Here is a 21,053-nt window from a genome sequence, read left to right on the forward strand (position 1 = left end):
TAGTGGAAGCCGAGTTTGCTTGTAGGTGTACACCGACGAGCAAACTCGGCTTCCACTAAGGGAAAAATTGACGTAGGGAAAAGGTTTCCTACCACTTGGTATTGGGAATTATTGAAATTTATGCCGAATTAACATTTATTTCAGTACTTGAAATAAATTTATCAAGTGTTGGGAGGCCGTTCCCCTTCGCCACTTTTTCCCCTAGCGGAAACCGAGTTTGCTTGCAAGGGTACATACGAGGCGGTATAGATACGTTCTCCGCGGTACTCGAAGCCAACCAAGTGTCGCCGAAACCAGCTTCGGTCGCGTAACTGGTGTTTTGGCAGTTAGCTTTGACATATGACATAAACACGCGATATCACCGACGAGGATCGTCCTCGTTATCAGTCCGTGAATCAACGTCGACGACGCAACGCGTCGTCATGAACAGGAAATAGTTTATGCGTGACGAAAAACAGCGTAAGATGCGAGGCACAGTAGTCGGAAACATATACGATGATTCTGCCGCGACTTTCCTGAGTCGTTCGAAGCCACGACGTGGATACGAGAAATTTTTCTACGGCGTCGTTGGTATTGCTGCTGGAATTCTTGACTGATACTTTCAAGTAGGAAAAACGCTTTAAAATTCACGCAGTACGAAAACCGTGTTTCGATCAATATTCCTTCGGAACGTTCCGAGTATGCGTATAAACAATGTATATTTATTGCTCGGGATTGTAATTTACATGACCGTCCCTTTCCAAATTCCTGCAATTCTTCTTGGCCGTTTTACTCGGTATTCACTGGGTTTAATTTAATTAAATATTACAACGTCTCTGTCACTAGCTCAGTCACTAGCAATATTCACAATTGCGGTCTCCCCTTTCGATTCTTGTTTTCCTTTCCGATCAAGCCCAAGTATTTAAACTGCGAATAAGCAATATTGGCACTTCTTGCGAGTACTGTTCGTTCACAGAATTTTCCTAATTGGCTCTAGCTTCTTCTGTTTACTTTACTCATCCAATGCAACCACGAAACACACTGCATTCCATATTTTCTCAATCGTTTCGTGAGTACGCAGTATCGTCTCGTTCACTGGATGAACGTCGTGCTTGTTTGCATTGTAAAATAGAAAGGGACATTTTTTTTTTCTACCAGCATTACTTTCAATGTTAGTACACTACCGCCTCTCCTTCTGCGCGCAGAAGCAATTCGACGAGTTCAACATTTTAATTTTTTCTAGAACAGTCTTGTGCTTTCCTAAATATAAATTTCTTCGACCTCGTACATGAATAACCAACTGTACAACCGACATAAACCGGTCCACCGTGGTTTCGTATCGTCGGAGCATCCCCGTAACCGGTAACAGCCACGTTTTTTGAACAGAGACTGTTGGCAAACCATCAAACGCTGCACGTCGTCCTTGCCAAGACACATCCATCGGCCGATATTCAGGAAACGCTCTAACGATTTCTCTCCTTACTCTCTCCCGTTTCTGTCGTTTTCTATAGTTTACAGCCTACGGAATCTACGCACGGAACAAGCTCCTGGAAAGTCACATCGACTTCGCAAAACTCGTTTCGCGACACATTCCGAATAATCGGCCGCAACATGCCGACTTGACCGACATTCTCCGTGGTATCAACAATCGGCGAACAGAGAGGACTCGGTGGCTCTCGCTGTTGCCTTTGAACCTTCGCGAACTTGATAAAAAAATGTCCTCTCAAGCACGAACTACGAAACAGATTCCCACAGTGACACATTTCCCTCGCAGCTGTTCCGTTCAGGCAGCACGATGAACACCTATAAAGCAGATTCTTCTTATGATGCGTAATAGGCGGATCGTTTCCTCGTGTCGAACAGAATTGGACTATTCGCTGACATGGGAACCAAAGTCGTTCGTCTACGTCTGGGTTGCGGGTCGTCGAATTCTTGTTCCTCTCTTCCGTTTCGATCCCGATTCAGCTTAAACGACCACGTGAACGCAAATGATCGCCAGGATGACGGATGATAAGAGGACCCGCGATGACCCGGCTGCAGGTGTTTTGTCGCGATTCGACTTCAGCATTGGATCTGGAACAACGAGTAATTTTGTTTTTCGTTTAATCGGAGGAGTTCAAGTTCAACATTCCTAACCTGGGCGAGCAATTACTTATAACTAGACTGCGGATTTTGTGCATTTATAGCCTATAGGTTTCTGTGAAATACAGCGAGGGACAAAATTATTGTTAAATGTAACGAGTTTTCTGTTTTCTTTGGAGCTCAATAAGATACTAAAAGGAAGAAAGAAATTCCTGCTACTGTTTTTGTTTTTATCAACAACCTTGTAAAATGTGATTTTGCATAGAAATCCGCAGTCTACTTATGACCAAAGGTGTTTCTGTTGTTTCAAACAAGCGCTCCTTTTTCATTTTAGGAGAAGCATAATTGTAAGCACTGCTCTCAAAACATTAGGCTTTATCAAACGTTTCTCTATTAATTTTAAAAGTATTTACACCATTAAATTACTGTATTTTCAATTAGTCCGGCCTCGATTAGAGTATGCTTCAACAGTCTGGTCTCCTCAATTTTCAAAACATAACTTAATGTTAGAGAGAGTGCAGGATAAATTTATCAGGTACATTGCCTTTAGGCTGGACAACCCTATGCGGCGTAATGATCACGACTATGAACCTTTATTAAACACACTAAATATGACTTCTTTGGCTGATCGCAGAGTTGTAAACGATCTTTCTTTCTTATTCAAGCTTATAAATGGTCAGATCTCATGTCCTCAATTGTTGCAGCTTGTTTACTTTTGTGCTCCTTCAAGATGTGTTAGAAAAACTCATGTATTTTATTAAACTATAGTGAAAACTAAATATGGTTCAAACGATCCAATTTATCGAATCCTGAAATCAGCCAATAAATTCACGGATCTGATTGACTTTTTCAGTAGCTCTATTGAATACTTTAAACTTTAAGGCGTCTCCACATAGAGCACTAAGAATTGTTTAATCTTAGTTAACATTTTATTAAAAATTTCCTATTGCGATTAATTCCATACTGTATAATATATTGATGTAACTGTTTCTAATCTTATTTTCATCAATTGTTATATATGTATGCTGGGTTTATACCCGTTAAATTACTAAATAAATAAATAAATTAATTAATACGTATCTGAGCCCCAGAGCCAGACATTTTGATAAAAATACTCTTATTGCTCCTCATTTTTCGTAAATAATAAAGTATCATAGACAACTCGCAGTTCACTCACTAGTTTCAGCCCTTTAATAAAACTTCTTTTTTCAGACCAAGTTGATGGTTCTGTCTGCAGAAAGGGTATATCAATAGGGTATATATATATATATATATATAGTCCCTGATGAATATTAAGTTACTTATCATTTCTACATTTATGTAGGAGTATAAAACCGACTTGCGATTGTCAATTTTCATAATTTAATATTCAAAAATAAGATACCACAATAATCTCGTACATTTTTATTTACTTTTTGGAGTGATTAAATTTTGTTCATGAATTAGGGAATTATTGGATAAGAAAGGAAATATAGATAAGAAGAAGAACTTGAACTTTGTACCTGGCGTAGTGGGGCCCATGCCAGAACCAGACGCCTCTTCGTCGTCATGATCATCATCGTGGGCATCTTCATCATCATTGTCGATGTCGCCCTTTCCTTTCTTCCTCGAAATTGGCCTGGCACCACTTCCTGAACCATCTAAGGCTTCGTCAGCGAGCAGTGTTCCACTGTCGGGCGCCGACGCCAGTTGAGACTGTAAGATCTGGGCGACATAAAACCAAATTTTGTAAGTACAGTGGGGTAACTAACAAACTAGTTGTAAAACGTCCTTCGTTTTAGCATTTACATTGAAATATTGCCTGTAATTTAACAAACTACAGGAAAATACAGGGTGCCCGAAAATAGCTTCGACTCCCGGAAATGTGTGGTTCCTGGGGCAATTTGAAACAACTTTTTCCTTAGCGAAAATGTTGTCCGAGGCTTTGTTAATGAGATATTAACGAAAAATCATGACCAATCAGAGCGCGAGTCTGCCGGCCGAGCTTCCGCGCTAGCGTTGGCTACGCGCTACGATTGGTAACGCTACCGCGGAAACTCGGCCGTCAGACTCGCGCTCTGATTGGTCATGGTTTTTCGTTAATATCTCATTAACAAAGCTTCGGACAACATTTTTTCTAAGGAAAAAGTTATTTCAAATCATCTCAGGAACCCCTCATTTCCGGGACTCGAAGCTATATTAGGACACCCTGTATAGCAAGTGACCCTCTAATGCTATTCACGGTACTCTTATTAACAGTTTCGTATCGTCAGTTGTTTTTTAAACATGGTAACGAAGGCGAACTGGCACAACCGGAAAAATAGTAGATTGTCTTTGCCTGTGTTTGTTGTAAGATATTCGTTCGTTGTAGCATTCTGCAGTGAAGTCACTAGGGGGGGGGGAGGTGCGAAACCACCGTGGGGATGGTACCCAATGTTTTCAAACGTATGTTAAAAAGTTACATTTTTGCCAATTTTATCACTGTCAGTCCTTTTTTACAATAAATGATATCCCCTATGAACTCTTAAATCCACGCTTTTTAACGACCAAAAATTATACAGGGTGAGTCACCAAACGTTTGCACCTCAAACATCTTCGTTGTTTTCATAGATACGTCAAATGTCTTAAGGACAACATTGTATGGTTCAAAGGTGCTCACACGATGCCAAACAATGTTTGTTTTTATGTCATTTTTGTAGAGATATCAAGGCCACCTTCATTTTTCTGGAACCACCCTTTTTCTGTGATCTTGAACGACCTTGAATAATTATAGTTACTGAATTCCTAATGAAAGGGTCTATCATTGTAGGTGTTTAAAAAAAGGGTCGTTCCTAATATAATAAAGCAGGTAAAACTTAAGATACCCCTTTGATAGTTTTCGCAAAGTTGTTACGCAATACAAGCCCTAGCGTGAACATACAATTTGTAACTTGGAATTGTAGCCTCGAACACAACATCGTCATTCTTGATTATCATTTTAGTTCGGCATGTATCTAAAATCCACCCTGTGAAAATGTCCCATACTTTTATTAACACCATCTATAAACAGATCGTGTATTTCGGTTTTATACACACTGATTACATTCTGGTTTTCATTAATTTCTTTTTCAAGATTAAATGACAACTAGCATGGGCCAACGTGAATCTCATTTTACGAATTTTTTTACATATTTCTGCCATAAACAAAGAAAATATTACACACCTGCGATCAACAGTTTCATTTCCTCAAATCTAATACTGTTATTCGCAAATGAAAATCGTAATTTGTCTGAGTCAATACACTAACGGTTTACATCAGAGCTGCATAACTTCTGTCCCCGAAGTGGAGCATCGACTCCAGGAACAGAAATTACACAGCTCTGGTTTACACGAATGAAATAATTCTTTGGTAGGGGTTTTTATATGTATAAAGTATTTTGTTTTCTATTGGAAAACAAATTAATTGCATTGAAGGATTTATGCTTTCTTAGCTTTAAGCTTTAAAAAAAGGATGTCAACGAGAGACACGAGTTGAAAATAAAGCTAACCAAGGTTAAGCTGTGCGACAAATACAGTTCGTAGACTCACCTGATTAATGTGCCTCAATTGGTCAATGAGTACACTCGTATTCGTATTGCCGTAGGGAGTTGTCGGCGGTGACACTGTCGTTATGGTGAACTCGGGGTTGTACCTCTGCGCCATCAAACTCGAGTCTACCACCGTCTTTGTATACCTATAAGCATGATCGAGGAAAAATGTCGACCATGAATGTTATACCGAACGTAATACTGGACAAATTTTGATAAACCTACATACACCCAAAAAAGTTACAACATTTTTAATCTAGTCCGATATACAAAAATTGAATGTCTTTTTATGTAATAATTTAATAGTGAATTACGATTTTAATAGGAGGCGAATATTCAAACGATTTTGAGAAAAACAGATAAATACCTGTACTACAAGGATTCATTGCTATCTGATAAAATATTCGCTTAGAAACAGAACATGGCATGAACACTCGAGATGTGAAAAAGACTGACTGATGCATTGCCTCAAGAGGCAGTCGACTAGCTAACTGTTGATAAAACAAATGCAATCATATGTAACGTCATTGAGGTCCGTAGCCTGTTTAGTGTTTTTCAAACGACTATAAGCTTACAAATAAACCTAATTTTAACTTATTTTATGAAATAAAAATTTGTTGATTAATTTCATCTATTTTATTATTATTCACGAGCTACCGGAAATATTTGAAAACCGTGAAAAAATATGACAAGTGTACTCACTCTCCAACGTGCTCGCCATTCCAACATCCTTTGTCGGGATATTCCTCGCAGATCGTGTCGGCCAGAGTACCATAGAAGGTCCGAGACCTGACGACACTGGCCAAGAAATTGCCCAGCTGCACGTGCAACTGCGTCGGTAATGTTCTATGCGTGGCAGGAGACGCAGCTGCGTGTACCTCGAGGTTATTTGTCGTGGATTTCCCCATTGCAGTTGCATCCGAAAGCGTAACAGTCCCCCCGTTCGATGGCTGCAGTTCCGAGCGACCGCATACCTTTCTCACCTGAAACATATAACCGTCGCTTTTTTGGTGAATCCGTTCATTTCACTACAAGATAATGGTCTGCTGTCCAACATGTGGCCCGCGGGTCAAAGTCGATTCACCTGGCCAATTTGTTGCATTCCAAATTTAAGAAAAATATGAATCAAAGATCTGGGTTGGTGCCCGTGGAGCGCTAATCCGCTCTGCTTGTTATTATTTTCAATTTGTAAAAGAGAACTTCTTCTTTTAAACTCTAACTTATTATTTTATTAATATAAATTTAAACAATAACAAACAATTCAATTTAAATGAAATACAATTTCATCTAGTCGTTATACAATTTCATTTAACACAAAATAAATAATACAATTATTTGTAACTTTTAAATACAGGTTTACTATTAGACGTCAGAATCAAGTTCTTAATGGAAAATCATTCTGATTTTCTATCAGTTTTTATACATGATGTTTTTCTGTTCTTCTTTATAACAAATTTTATGAATAAGATCTGTAACGACTAATGTAATTGGACAATTTTATCTTTTAAACGAGCGGTCCACCTTTTCTATGAACAATTCCTTAGCAACTAATTAATAAACATTATATTTTGACATTTAATCAATTAATTATAAGAGTTGAATATAGCGCCTTTAAAAGAACCAAATCAATGATACAGACGAATATGCCAAACACAAGTCCTAACTCGATGTCAGTATTTATTACAAAAAATCTACTGCTCGTTACGGAGTTAATTTTAATGTTTTCATCTACAAAAATAGTTTACCTTGAAGGTAGGATTCCAAAGAATACTGTACTAGTGCGAGAGGACTACGGCCTGCTTATTGTAAACGCGCAGCCTTCAGTTTAGGTTTAGGTCATTTTTGGCGGGACCACTCGAAGCATCGATAGCCTGCAGCCACTGTATGGTGACGTTGCCTACTAGTGATGGGCACCATCGACTAAAAACTATCGACTAAGTCGATAGTAACCAACGACTACTTTCAGTCGACTAATTTTTTCAATCGTCGACTACTTTAGTCGCTTGAAGCGACTACTTTCAGTCGACTAGTATTAGTCGCTTGAAGCAATTACTTTCAGGCGACTAATATTAGTCGCTTGAAGCGACTACTTTAGTCGATTAAATTTAACCGCTTCAAGCGACTCGTTTGAACTATCGAGCTATTGATCGCTATTGACTGGATCTTGATTATTTTCTTCGCGTTGCAAACCAATTGCGATTTTTTCATATATTTTTTTTATGCATTACCAAGAACTGTACAAATTATTGCTTATAACCTAATTGATTTCAATAAAAAATTTAGAGCAGTTAATTTTTTAAGTGCCAATATTAAATAGCTTACAAAACATCGAATATTAGTAATTGTTTAAGGAAACTTGTTTACCACTTATATTTTTGAAATTCTATCTATGAACTAATACATTTCTAAAAGGTAAATACACCAATGGTGCTGAAAAGTTGACGACATAATCTATACATAACCTATAAAGCAAACTTTCAGTCGATGATGCCCATCACTATTGCCTACTTCGTTTGGATATGAGGTTACTGTTACTTTTAAGTGTGCACGTGTGCGTGTGTTTGCTGTAAGAAGGAGGGATAAAGAGAGGGAGGACAGAGAAGGGTCTAGGCAAAGAGTGAGAATAGGAGAGAAGGATAGGGCAAGGGCGATAAGAGCAGGGAGGGAAAAAATTACAAATAATTGGAAAAAGCAAACATTTCTTTCCTTATTGTAAAAAAAAATTTCTTTTTAATTTTTAAGAAAAAATTGGAAAGTTCGTCGAACCGACCAAAGAAAAACAAGTGACGTTGACGCTCATAGCAAACATGCGTAGACGATAGATACTACCAAACTCATTGAACCTCAGTTCGCATACGTTGATCTCAATTTTTAGTTTTATTTGATCCTTAAAATATCTCTTTTTCCGTACCATCATAATCTCCGTAAAAAAATCTATAACCACTTAATTTTGTATGAAAATGTCATTTTTTGTAACTAAATAAGAAGTGATTAACTTCTGAGCATCAACTATAGTTCCATAAAGCTCGTGTTAAAAAGAAATTTGTATAACGTTTCTTTTTCAACAATTTTATCGTTGACCTTGGGATTTTTTGGTAACAATCAAAAGATGAAGCTTTTAAGAATGTTCTGCTAAATTTTCAGCTAAATTTATAATTATTAAAAATTTACGTGAACCACCTTAAGCATTAATCGTTCCCCCATTGTGTATGACTATCGATCTATCGCATTGGGCCTTCTAATGTAACAGCGAATCGTGATAATAGAAGCAAACATTCGTCCGTTTCCATCAGCGCGGTATTAATAGCGGGCAACTATACGATAGCTTTGTGGCGGTAATAAATATCGATTACTGTAGGAAATGAAATGGTTCCAGATTCCATTTCTCAAGTCGTTAACCTCGTCTACCGATAAGCAAAGCCGCGGATAGAATAATATTCGAGCACAGGATCCGCGTCGAAATTCAATAAGGTGCGCTGTGAACTTTCAGGTCAGGTTCCACTGTGAAACTAATTTGTCTGTTTTAGTTAGCGCGGCTATAGTGAAAACCCCCTTATATCTACGTGACGTTGTTTAATTCCATTTGATTTGCGCAGGTATAAACGAGGCCTGTTCCATCAACGAATGGAACGTGAATGCAAGCCGCCCACACAAAAGCATTACCTAAACGGGGACTACACATTATCTCTATTTACACATGTTCGTCCTCATTTATGCATATTGATCCAATTAAGGGATCTCCCTGCTGCGACGGGTAAAAAAATCTATTTTTTCTTTTTTACATTTTTTCAAGGCTTAATATTTCAAAACCATAATCTTAAAAGGATTTCGTCCGATTCGAAATAATAAGGAAGTTATTAACCTTTAACCGAAGCGGTGCGCCGCGGCACGCAAGTTCAAATCGAAACTTTAAACGCGTTTTTCTCAAAACGACATTTTTGTAAATGGCTGGCACGATATCTCAGAAACTATTTGACAGGGTGACTTGAAACTATATAGGCATGTTCAGTAGGTGCATAGCCCCCCCCCCCCAATACTAGAATGAAGTTGATATTTGCAAAATTCGAATTTTGCAACTTGAAAAACGAGTGACTTTTTTCGCGAAAATCGGCACTTTTTTGCAATACTCCACCATTTTGTTCTTTTTCAATATTTTTTATTCATTCTAGTACGGGCGATAGCCACGTCCATACAGATTAAGAATCTTTCTCAATTTTTAATGTGAGATAACGTAGACAGCTGATATAATGGCAGCCATGGAGACACCTTTTTTAGACAATCCCGGGAAATTACAATAACTTTTAATCTGTACTATATTTTGAAATGAAAAAATTAAGCTTATTTTATTAGTGTATTTAAAAACATTTTTTATGAAAACTTGAGTTTTCACTTTATTAAAACTACTTTCCTTAAACTTTTAACTTCATTAAATTCGTGGTCCCATCACGGAACTGGGTGGTGCAATTAAATGGTACACGTTCTTTTCGATGTGTACACTTTGTAATGAATTCTTTAATTTGAATAACAACATAGTTATATCTACTGACACAATTCTATTCGTTCAACTCATGCAACAAAAAGAGAGAAAACTTTTGCTTATAAAAAAACCAAACTAATCTTCTTTGTCCGTTAGACGTCCGTTACTAGTTTTCTATTTACACAATACAAATAAAACAATTCTTAGTATTAAATGCGAAGATTGTTAATAAATTGGGAATCATTATTATTTGTGTATTTTGACAGTGTGTATGAAGTTGTCAGTGGAAGTAGACAAAAATTTAAACTAACCCAAAAATTATAACCAGAGCTATGATGTTTTGAATACACCTCTGCTAGGCGAAAACGAACAATTTTTATGATTTTCAAAATACTGTAATTCCGGCAAAATGTTCTGCAGGACATTAAAGATTCGTCAAAATGTTTTTTTCATAGATACCTAATTTTCGACAAAAAAAAATGAAAAAAATTGCCGATAATTATCTTTAAATTCTGTCGATTTTCCATGGAGTGACGCAAAAGGGAAGAAGGAGTGCACCGTGAGATAGAGAGAAGGAGAGTAAGAGTCGGAAGAAGCGGAGAAGGAAGCTATAGAAAGGAGGGTTGGGGGAGGAGAATGGAGGAGAACACCACCCCGTGGCGCGCCCACTGCATTCCATGCATCCTTCGCCGCTGCAAACCGCTTTGACTTGCCGATCGTATTCGAGGATCGAACTTGCATGCTATCGATTGCAGGTATTTTGCGGGACCGACAATACTCTGGCCAGACTTAAGTGGTTCGTACCTAACTCTCTAGTCAATAAAGCATCATATTAATAATTGGTATTAAACACCATCTAATACATTTTAATAATGTATCAAAATTACATTTATGAAATTCAACGACATTTCCATCGATCATTCATCATTATATTGTGAATAAAAAATATATTTTGAATAGTCGTATGACTCCACTGTGCTCGTTTCAGGTACGTTTGGCAACGTTGTTTTTGCACGCATATCTATATACATGATGCGTGTTCCATTTTCCCGTGTAGTCAATATTCAATATTCTTATATGTAAAGTTAATTATATTCTCGTGCATTATAATTTAGAAAATTAGAATTCACTAAAGCACGAAATAAGTAAAATATTTTTTAAATGTATTTGTATTTCGCGGGTGTGACCCTACTTTATCAACGTTACCAAGTCCTCCACATAGTCCCAATAACTATCCAATAACCTATATATCCTGGACTTTATTGTCGAATATCTTCCTGGAATATTCGGCATGGTACAAGATTTAGTTCATTATCAGAAGCTTAGGATTTACACTTCCAGTACCTAGTTTTTAGTTAGCAATTCTAATTTTTTGTAAATAGAAAAGGTTATACTTCTGGTAAGAAATCGTAAAACAGCCATACGAGCTGTGTTGAAAACTCAATTTTTGAAAAGCGTTTTCTTATTTATTTGATCGGCGACTGAGTCTTAAACTTTTTTTGTGTGTGTATTTCGTTCTAATAAACAATCTGTATGGATTTTATTTAATTATCTAGTCTTTCGAATTTGGTACGAACCACCTTAACTTGCTCCTGCTTTACTTCGCGGCCGGGCCTCGAGGTCAAGGCGACCGTTGCCTTTCGAGCTTCATTTTTCGAACGTTTCTCTGTCATCAAGCGAATTGTATTTCTTCCAGGTTTGACCTGTGATCAGTGCTCTTCGCCGAATCGTGAGTCTTCGCATTAGCGTGAATCTGTTTCCCCATTTATGCATTTATAGCCTATAGGGCTCTGTCAAATACAATAAAAAAACAAAACTTTCATCAGATCTAGTTATAAAAATCAGCAGTTTAGTTATAATGTATACAGGGTGTTCCGTTTAACTTGACAAATCGAAATATATTGAGAAATACGCATCGTACGAAAAAAATGTTTCAAACAAACTCTCAATATATTCAAAGGGGCCATCCACCTGTGCTAAAATTAACCCTCTCCCTGGGTATTATAAAATGTTTTTTACTTTTTATTACGTTTATTTACTTGTGTATTTTCAAACTGAAGCTAAAATTTCTTCGCTTTCAAGGTCACTTCAAGGTCATGATGTGTGGGTGGTTGAACTTATCTTGATGCCGACTCCCATATCGCGTTATAAAAAATACATGTTAATATGCAAAAAAATACGATGATCTTGAAAAAACAGTTAAAATTTTTTTGTATCACCATCATATGCACGCCTTAAAACCATATACATTCTAATTAGTGATTTTGTCTTACTTTCAGTAGTAGCGGAAATAATTTAGGTGCTCGAGTTAAAATTATCACCCTGAAGATATAAAAGTAAACACAGCAGTAATTAAATAATATTAAATTAATAAGGACGGCCAATTGTTTTTGCACCCGGGCGGCCAACAATCCAGGAACGGTCTTGCAAACATGTAATGTGCACGCTAAGAACACATCGTTAAGATACGCAAAACAAGAAGGACATAAGAAGTCGAAAGAGCAAGCGAGGAAGAAGAAATCGTTCCGCTGCAAATTGGTCGATCGCCTGGAAAAATCGTCGTCAATACGTCCGCAGTCACATGGTAACAGCAATCTCGTGCTCGGCATCCTTCCACCTTTCGCCAGCCCCCGCCATCAGTTATTCTATGTTCCGTCTTGGTTTCCCTCGACTGTCTGGCCGGCCGATTAACGAGACAGATGAGGATGGAGCGCGCGGTCAGACGGAAAGAGGGAACAGGAAGAAGATCGACAAAAAGAAAGTCTAATGGGTGGGAGGGGATGAGCGACGGAAGAAAAAAAAGAGACTTTTATGAGACAAGGTAAAGGAGGGAGGTGTGATAAAGGCAACGACGAGGACCATGGAATGGTGAAAAGAACGAGAACGAGGAGAGGGAACAGTTAGATATGCGCAAGCTTCCGTTGAGTTTAACAGACTCCCTCAAGCTCCATTTTTAAGGAAGACTACCTCTCTTTCTTTCCGTCAGGTTATAGGCATGTCGCCTCTGTTTCCCCTCCTCGTGTACACGCGAGTGAACACATGTAAGTGTTCCGCCTTCTATCTCTGCCCCTTCGTTTGACTTCCCTCTCCTACCTTTACTCGAGTTTCGCGTGTCAACGACCAACATCGGTACCGGTTCTCGTCTTACCGAGACTTAATATATGTGTCTTTCGTGAATTTCAGCCGCCAGACTCGAGAAACTGCCGTGACACCTGCAGTTCTCGAACTGCGCGAATTTCTCAACCTTGGGGAATTACCAATACGCATATCGTGGGAATTAAAAAAATTGCCAGGTGACCCCGACTACTTATCCCGCTAGCTAAAGCTTTGTCGACCTACTTGCAATCGATCGCGGTCGTTCGATTAAGGGGTCATTCGTCTTTGACCGTCCAAAAAATTTAGCTATTTTTAGAGATCTTTTGCTATGTAAATACAATATGTAATCAAATGTGTCTTGTTAGAACTCATTGAACTACTCATAAATGATATTATAAAATTGCAGAAATAATTTTATTGTATTTTGCTTTTTCTTAGCATGAAAGTGCTTAAAAGACATCTTTAAAAAAGAAGGTACAGTCGACTCTATCTGTATTGCCACGCATGGCACTACCCCTTCACACGTACTTTCGTGCACACAAATTCGCTCTCCCACCACGTTGCGTACGCCGGCGCACCAGCACGACCCAGCTTTTGCACAGGCACTGAGGCCGAAGCTACGACGATAGAACTTAGCATAGAGGGGGCTCTGAACTCATTGTCATTTTACTCCCCTACAGCTCCGACCATGGCAATATAGTTACAGTCCACTGTAATCTATTTTTCTTAATTTTAAGATGAAATTCGTGCTTTGCTATACAATTTTGGTTAATAAATTCAGTGAACAAAGAGTAACCTAAAAAACCGCCCGTTTTTTGATCCCACGATGTTGGAACCGAATGTTGTGCCAAACGATATCTTAAGGCAGGGTTATACACGTGCACTGCCCGCGGGGCAACCAGGGCCGAGGGGTGGTACTGGGCGTACCATCCCTGTCGCGGTTGGCCCACATGGAGACATTTGATGTAGGGGTGATCCTCCTGTAAGGAGAGTCAACCACACGTCGGGGTTTCCCCCATATCGGTTTCGCCATATTTTGCCCCCATGGGCGAGGGATTGACATACGCTCAAGCAGCGCGCAAGGTGTGTCAGTTCACCTGCTCTCAGCCGATACCTGGGTACGAGCCCCATACGTATCCACACTGATTGGTGCGAGCCCCTTCTAAAGCTCTACCGTCTCTGGTAGGACGGTGCCCGGTTGTGGTTACCGCAACTTCACGGCGGGTGTGCAAGCACATCCTACTCCGCGATATAAGGTTAACACTGCCACCACGAGGGTCCAACCTCAATCGATTGGGCGGGAATACCGAGAGCCACCCCAGCATATCTCTGGGCTTGAGCCCAGCCCCCATGGTATCATTTTCGGAATGGTTTTCCCCTCGAGCGAACCATCGTTCGCACTACCAGTCTAGTTATCTCGCTTCGTGACACTGGCCAGACAGCTCGGGAGGGATGACTCGGGATCGCTAGTTCCCGCATGCCCACTTGTGGACACCCCTGGGTATGGCCTAGGGTACCTCGGGGTTGCCAAGCCCGTGCCGTTACGACCGATAAATCGGTGTGCAGCCTCACGAGTGGTGACCCCTCGACGCTGTGGGTAGGAGAAGGCGGGACGGCAAGACAGCCGTCCCAGGGGGAGGGGGGCAGTCGCCGCCACCCAAGAGAAGAGCCCCTCCCTCATTTGAGGAGGGGCATGGGCGGGGCCGGTCGCGGAAGTGTGCTTCGGCGTGCCCGTGATTGGCCCTCACGCCATAGAGGGTCACCGGGGGGCTTTTAGTGCGTAAAAATCCCACATAGGTCGTCTCCGCTCCCAGTGGAGACAGTACACCTTTAGAAGGTTTTCCGCCTGTTAAAAAAAAAGAAAATAAATAAAAAAAGGGCTATACACGTGCAACAGCGAGGAGGAACTCACTCTTGTAACGTGCCACCGAATTTTCACTTGGAGTGAGTAGGTAGGTACAGGGTCTTTTTAATCAAACCGGTATTACAAATTTTTGCTTCAGCACGGGACAATGTAGTTTCCTAACGTTATACAAGGTGTCCTGAAAATTATGATACAATCGGCCGAGTGATTCTATATGCAAGAATAAGTCGAGAAAGAGGATAATATTTTTTACTTTGAGACTTCATTTTTGAAAAAAAAATTAGTTGGTAAATACCGTCACTTGCTTCTTGTTATTGCTGTTTTTTTATTTCTACAATATCGGGTTGTACTGTTACTTTTTTCTATTCTGTATATAATTGGAATTAGGAATAAATATGGAAACTAGATGTCTTAAATCAAAGAACGAACGACATGACTGAATACTTATCGACTGTTTACCTTTCACAACGTTACCGAATGCAATCAAACACTTTTGTTACGCCAACGTTGCCAAATACAGCTATCATTTTATGATTAGTAAAAGAGAAATGGGGTCTTCGGATTATTTGAGTTGAAATATCTCTAAAACTATTAAATTTTCTACATAAATAGGTTAATTCTGTCGTCATAGCCTCGGTCTCAGCGCCTGCGCAAAAGCTGGATCGTGTTGGTGCGCCGGCGTACGCAATGTGGTGGGAGAGCGAAGGGGAAGTGCCTCGCGTGGCAATATCGTGAGGGTCCACTATACGTGAATTTATTGTTCTGGGAGGTATTTCTACCAGAATGCATCGAGATGTTTAAATAAATGAGCAAATGGTCAAATGAATAAATGCCGAAATCAATAAATAAGTAGATGTTGAAATAAAAAATTTCGAGTGGTAAGATACCTCTATCAAAAAATCGGATGGGCAAAAACCGGTCCACGAGATATCTCGTCCGCGTTAAAATAAAACAGTTCTCCCACCGACCTTTCGAGAATAGTAAGTACAATTCCAAGATAGCACATGACGCCTAATGACGCCTTAAAGACAGCTCAAAGGCGACTTAGACCTAAAATAGCCGTGAAATGGGCGTCATGTGCTATGTGGATAGTTGTACAAAGCCGCCGTTGATGTGTATAAAAATTGCTCGAATCGGGTTCAGATTCCAGTGTCCAGAGAGACTTATAGCTAGTCGTGGAATTTCGGTGTGCATGACGTAGACACATTCTATCAGATTGCAGCAACGAGGAGGCAACCAGCGTTAACTGAACTCTAGAAATATCATAATTTTGCGGTGATTGTTACGTATTTGTGGTCTTTCTACGCAATTGTTTGATGTAGGAACTGAAAATACCGATGGAGGAATGGGTCATTGATTCCTCGGATGGCATCGTGCCAATACTTTTGCCTCGCCGTCTCGTCTTTCTATTTTTTCGGCGGTCTCTACGCATCGTTCTTCGTGGGTCGTGGATGCCGGATGATTATATCGACCGCGCAGGAGGCTGGAGCGAAGCCAGGACAGTCGCGGTTATACACACAGTTCCGACAAACAGAGGAACACGCGTGTACAGAGGGAAAAACTACTTATTACTTGCCACGGTATCAGCTCTTCCGAACATTTCTCATACCAGTGATACATGCACGTTACGGTTCGAGTGCTTAATTCAATAGGACTATGGAATCTTCGGAGATTTTACACACTCATTCAGTTGGTGGTTGTGATAATCAATGTAGGAACTCCAAACCCCTTCTTGAGCGATTTAACTTTTTTCAAATATTTTTCTCTATCTACAGGGTGGTCCACGCAATTGATTCAGATTATAATTCCGTTATTAATGCATTTATGAAAAAATGCCAAAGGAGAATGATAAAAACATCTGTAGGCCCTTAGATTTTTTTTAAGTGCAATAGTGCATGTGCAATTAACAATTGCATAATTTCTTTAAATGGAAATGTATATTGTTTGTTGCACAAAACGATTCCTTTGTTCATTCTACGTAAAAAAGTATTAGGGTACCATGGCAAAAAAATTATTAGTTCTCCAGATATTTTCAAAAGGTTTCTTTATTGAAGAAAATGCTCAAACGCTTCATGACTATGTAGTAAACGTAAACACCGTTTCGACATTGTTGTCGTAACAGAAACTGATTTGTACGAGTAAGCATTTTATTATTCAGTAGCAATTTACGTATCGTAACTGGAGTACGAAAACTAAAAAGCGTATGAGCATCTTCTTCAATAAAGACATTTTTTAACGTATAATTTTCTTGCTATGGTACCCTAACCATTTTTTACGTAGAATGAACAGAGGACTCAATCTATGCAACAAACAATATACATTTCCACTTAAAGAAATTACGCAATTGTTAATTGCACATGTACTATTGCACTTAAAAAAAATCGAAGGGCCTACAGATGTAGTGCTCTCCGAGCCATTTATTTTTCTCCTTTGGTATTTTTTCGTAAATGCATTAATAACGAAATTACGACCTGAAACAATTGCGTGGAGCACCCTGTATACAGGGTGTCCCAAAATAGCTTTGACTCCCGGAAATGCGGGGTTCCTGGGATGATTTGAAACAACTTTTTCCTTAAAAGGAATGTTATCCGAGGCTTCGTTGACGAGATATTAACGAAAAACCCCGACCAATCAGAGCGTCAGTCTGTCGGCCTAGTTAACGCGGGAAGTCGGCCGGCAAACTCGCGCTCCGATTGGTCGGGGTTTTTCGTTAATATCTCGTCGACCAAGCCTCGGATAACATTTTTGCTAAGGAAAAACTTGTTTCAAATCACCTCACGGGTCTCCCATTTCCCGGTCCTCCAACATTTTTGTTACACCCTGTAGAATCTCGTGATTTTTGTCTAGCATGTGAACATCCAATACACCCATTTGGTGCCTCCCACCAAACTCCTTTACAGATTTTCTCAAAAATGCTTGATCGTTGCGTCTTCTTACTTACACACGTTACATATCAGGTACGTTACATAAAAGATTGTAGGGTGGAAGGTATTGCTGTCCCCTTGTAAGTTGAAAAACTTGTTCCAAATCACCTCACGAGTGACCCATTTCAGGGACCAACAATACTTTTGTTACACCATGTAAAAAAAACCACCATAAACGCATTTCGAAGGATTTGTGAAAATTTTATAAATTGTTGATTTTGCAACTGTTTGAAATATAGTGTCAACGTTTTTTCAATAAGTCATAACTGTTGAATTAACAAACTGATCAAAATGAGCTTCGTGGGTGCTTAGATATGAGACATCAGAGTAATTAATAAAAATTAATTAAAGTAATTAATTAAACATTCGATTAAGATAGTAAATTAGTACAAATAAGCATTGGTAAGAATTAGGGGAACCGGGTTAACCGTACCTCGATGGCTTGGGTAAACCGCCTAATCGGGTTACTCCATGATGCTACGAACCGAACCCGGATGCGGTTAGTGTTCGAATCTCAGCTTCCAGGGAGTTAATTTATTGACAGCTGAAGTTACCGTTTGTCGAAAACTTCAGAAAAATAGCTTCAAATATCTTAACAAGAACAAGTATAGTAAGTTCTCTCCACCGATAATGTGATAAATGTATTGGCCATGAAAATTAATGACGTGATACTTTATCAAATGGCTTTGAAATACCTCCCAACAGCACTTGAGTTACACTCATCAATTTAATTAGCTTACATAACCTGACCACGCTTACTGATACAGAGGGTGAATGAAAATGTTCCCGCGGTGATACCAACAACCTTGGCGTTCAATAATAGAATTATTCTATACAAAACATAATAGCCAATTGTGCCACAGATCACTTATCCTCGATTCTAGGCTGTTTCAAATAATTTCATCACGTAACTCTTTCATTAAAAATGCAGGAATAGGAGAGATCGGGGTAACATGGTGATACTAAGCGAAAGTAACTATCTTTTGTATTTCTTGTACAAAAAAAAAATGATATTTTGCCATAACAATCTTACATGTTTTGTCCCATTGTTCACTGTTTGTTTTTCTCTTTAAAGGGGGAGAAAAATATTGAGGAGGGAAATTTAAGAATAGGAAGTCCTATACATATACAGGATGCACCTCGAAATGTGATCAGTTTAGATTATTCTACTGCTAACGTCGTCAAAATACAGTTGAATGTCACATCTGCACTATACACATACCAGTATGCTGTTACATAAAGTTATAAGGGCTGTAAGACTTTACGAGACAATCTTTTTTTGTCTTTAATAGAGTATTGTTTTTAATGCATTTCTAGTGATTTTAATAAAGGTCGCCGCAATTCTTCTTGAGTTTAGAACTTCACGGGACCCCTTTAATACACAGGTATTTCGGCATACAAGTTTCCTTTTCTATTCTAATGTCCGTCAGTTAATCTCTAGTAAACAGTATTAAAGCGCACACTCTCACGCATTTATATTCTCAGTCCGCTGCTATGGTATAACAAAAATATATTATTACTTTTACACTATTCTTATAATTTCTCGTGGTATTTATTTCGTTTGGTACATACATAAATACGTGTTCCCAACACTGTATTCTGGTTCATATTACTTCCTGATGATTCAAGAACAGAAATGAAGACATGAACAAGAAAGGGTCCCACAATTATTTAGCGAAAAACGGAGCAACCAGTATACGCCGACGCAAGTAGCAAAAGACAAACACGTGAATTGATAGTCATTAAGCACAATTCGATTAAACAGAATTCGCGTTGAAAAAAGTAATCGTTTAAAGTGTTAAACAACGTTTAGAGAACGCCTGCCCCGGAGGTGATATCGACGTGACACCTAGGAAATTCCGCGAGACCGGCCCGCCCTGAAAAACACCAATGACTGCAGGCTGATTGAATTTTCGCGCGAATTAACAAGAGCGAACGTCTGCCGCGCACGAAGGAGGCTGAATAACGACAGGAACCGCGAGAAACCGAGTCGTTCGCAGGCAGACAGGCAGGGCCGTTCCTGGCGGGGGTGCAAAAGGTGCCTCTGGCGGCCAAACCCAGGGGCGGCCAAACCCAGGGGCGGCCGCAGACCATTTATTATATGTAAAATTTCGACTATAAAGAATAACAATCAAAACTTTTTTGACGATTCTCAAAATTTTAGTAAACAGAATTCAATCAAATTAATTTTATATGTAATCTTTGGAACACTACTCGTATAGAAGAATGAGCTCTCTTTATATACAGCCAAAAAAAGCATATGATATTTAGCCATATTTATTGGATTAAATTCGTACAGGTTATTAATAGTCTATATTATCAACTATAACATCATTATTATTATTAAAAATACTATACGTTAGTTTTGTAGTCATATGTAGAATAAAATATTCATTTTAAATAAAACCATTCTTTTCAATTTTCTTTAGAATTTAGAAAATATTCATTTTGCATGATAACGGTTAAAAAACTATGTATATAGATTAAAACTACTTAAACATACTTTTGTACTATATGATGTTAAGATAAAAATTAATTAAACATACTTTTATATAGACAAAAAAGTAAACACAGCAGTAATTAAATAATATTAAATTAATAAGGGCGGCTATATTATTTTTGCACCCAGGCGGCCAGCAACCCAGGAACGGCCCTGCAGACAGGTATACCGATGCAGGTCTGCCAACACAGAGAAACACGGTCGGAGGACACGGGGTGAATAATAATGAGAGATGCCGGCCCGCGAGAACACCACCTCGGGCGTCTTTTCGTAAAAGGACCGTTAAGGTGCTACCTTAACGATCCCTGAGGCCACTCGCCGGGGTGGGGCCAAAGGCCACGTGGAATGCAGACACAAAATGCAAGCAGACTGCGCTCACGGTCTAGCGACCCTGGAAATTATTACTGGATTCGAGAAGACCCTCAGGACACCCTGGCCGTCCCCTCGACGAACAGGTACACGTACCCTCGCGAGCAAACTCGGCCTCCACTATGGGAAAAAGTGACGTAGGAGAAGAACCTCCTACTACTTGGTAAATTTATTTCAAGTACTGGAATAAACGTTAAATCAAATGTTAATTTGATAT

General features: G+C 39.2%; 1 protein-coding gene across 1 annotated transcript in view; it reads right to left on the reverse strand.

Annotated features, from left to right (window-relative positions):
* Positions 1-1,945: 1,945 nt before the first annotated feature.
* Positions 1,946-21,053, reverse strand: part of LOC107188160 (division abnormally delayed protein) — an 89,117-nt gene continuing 70,009 nt past the window's right edge. The window contains 4 exon segments of the mRNA XM_015576409.1: positions 1,946-2,052; positions 3,564-3,765; positions 5,608-5,752; positions 6,309-6,589. Coding sequence (XP_015431895.1) covers positions 1,946-2,052; positions 3,564-3,765; positions 5,608-5,752; positions 6,309-6,589 — 735 coding nt within the window.

This window comes from Dufourea novaeangliae, unplaced genomic scaffold, assembly GCF_001272555.1.
Source record: "Dufourea novaeangliae isolate 0120121106 unplaced genomic scaffold, ASM127255v1 scaffold130, whole genome shotgun sequence".
NCBI lineage: Eukaryota > Metazoa > Arthropoda > Insecta > Hymenoptera > Halictidae > Dufourea > Dufourea novaeangliae.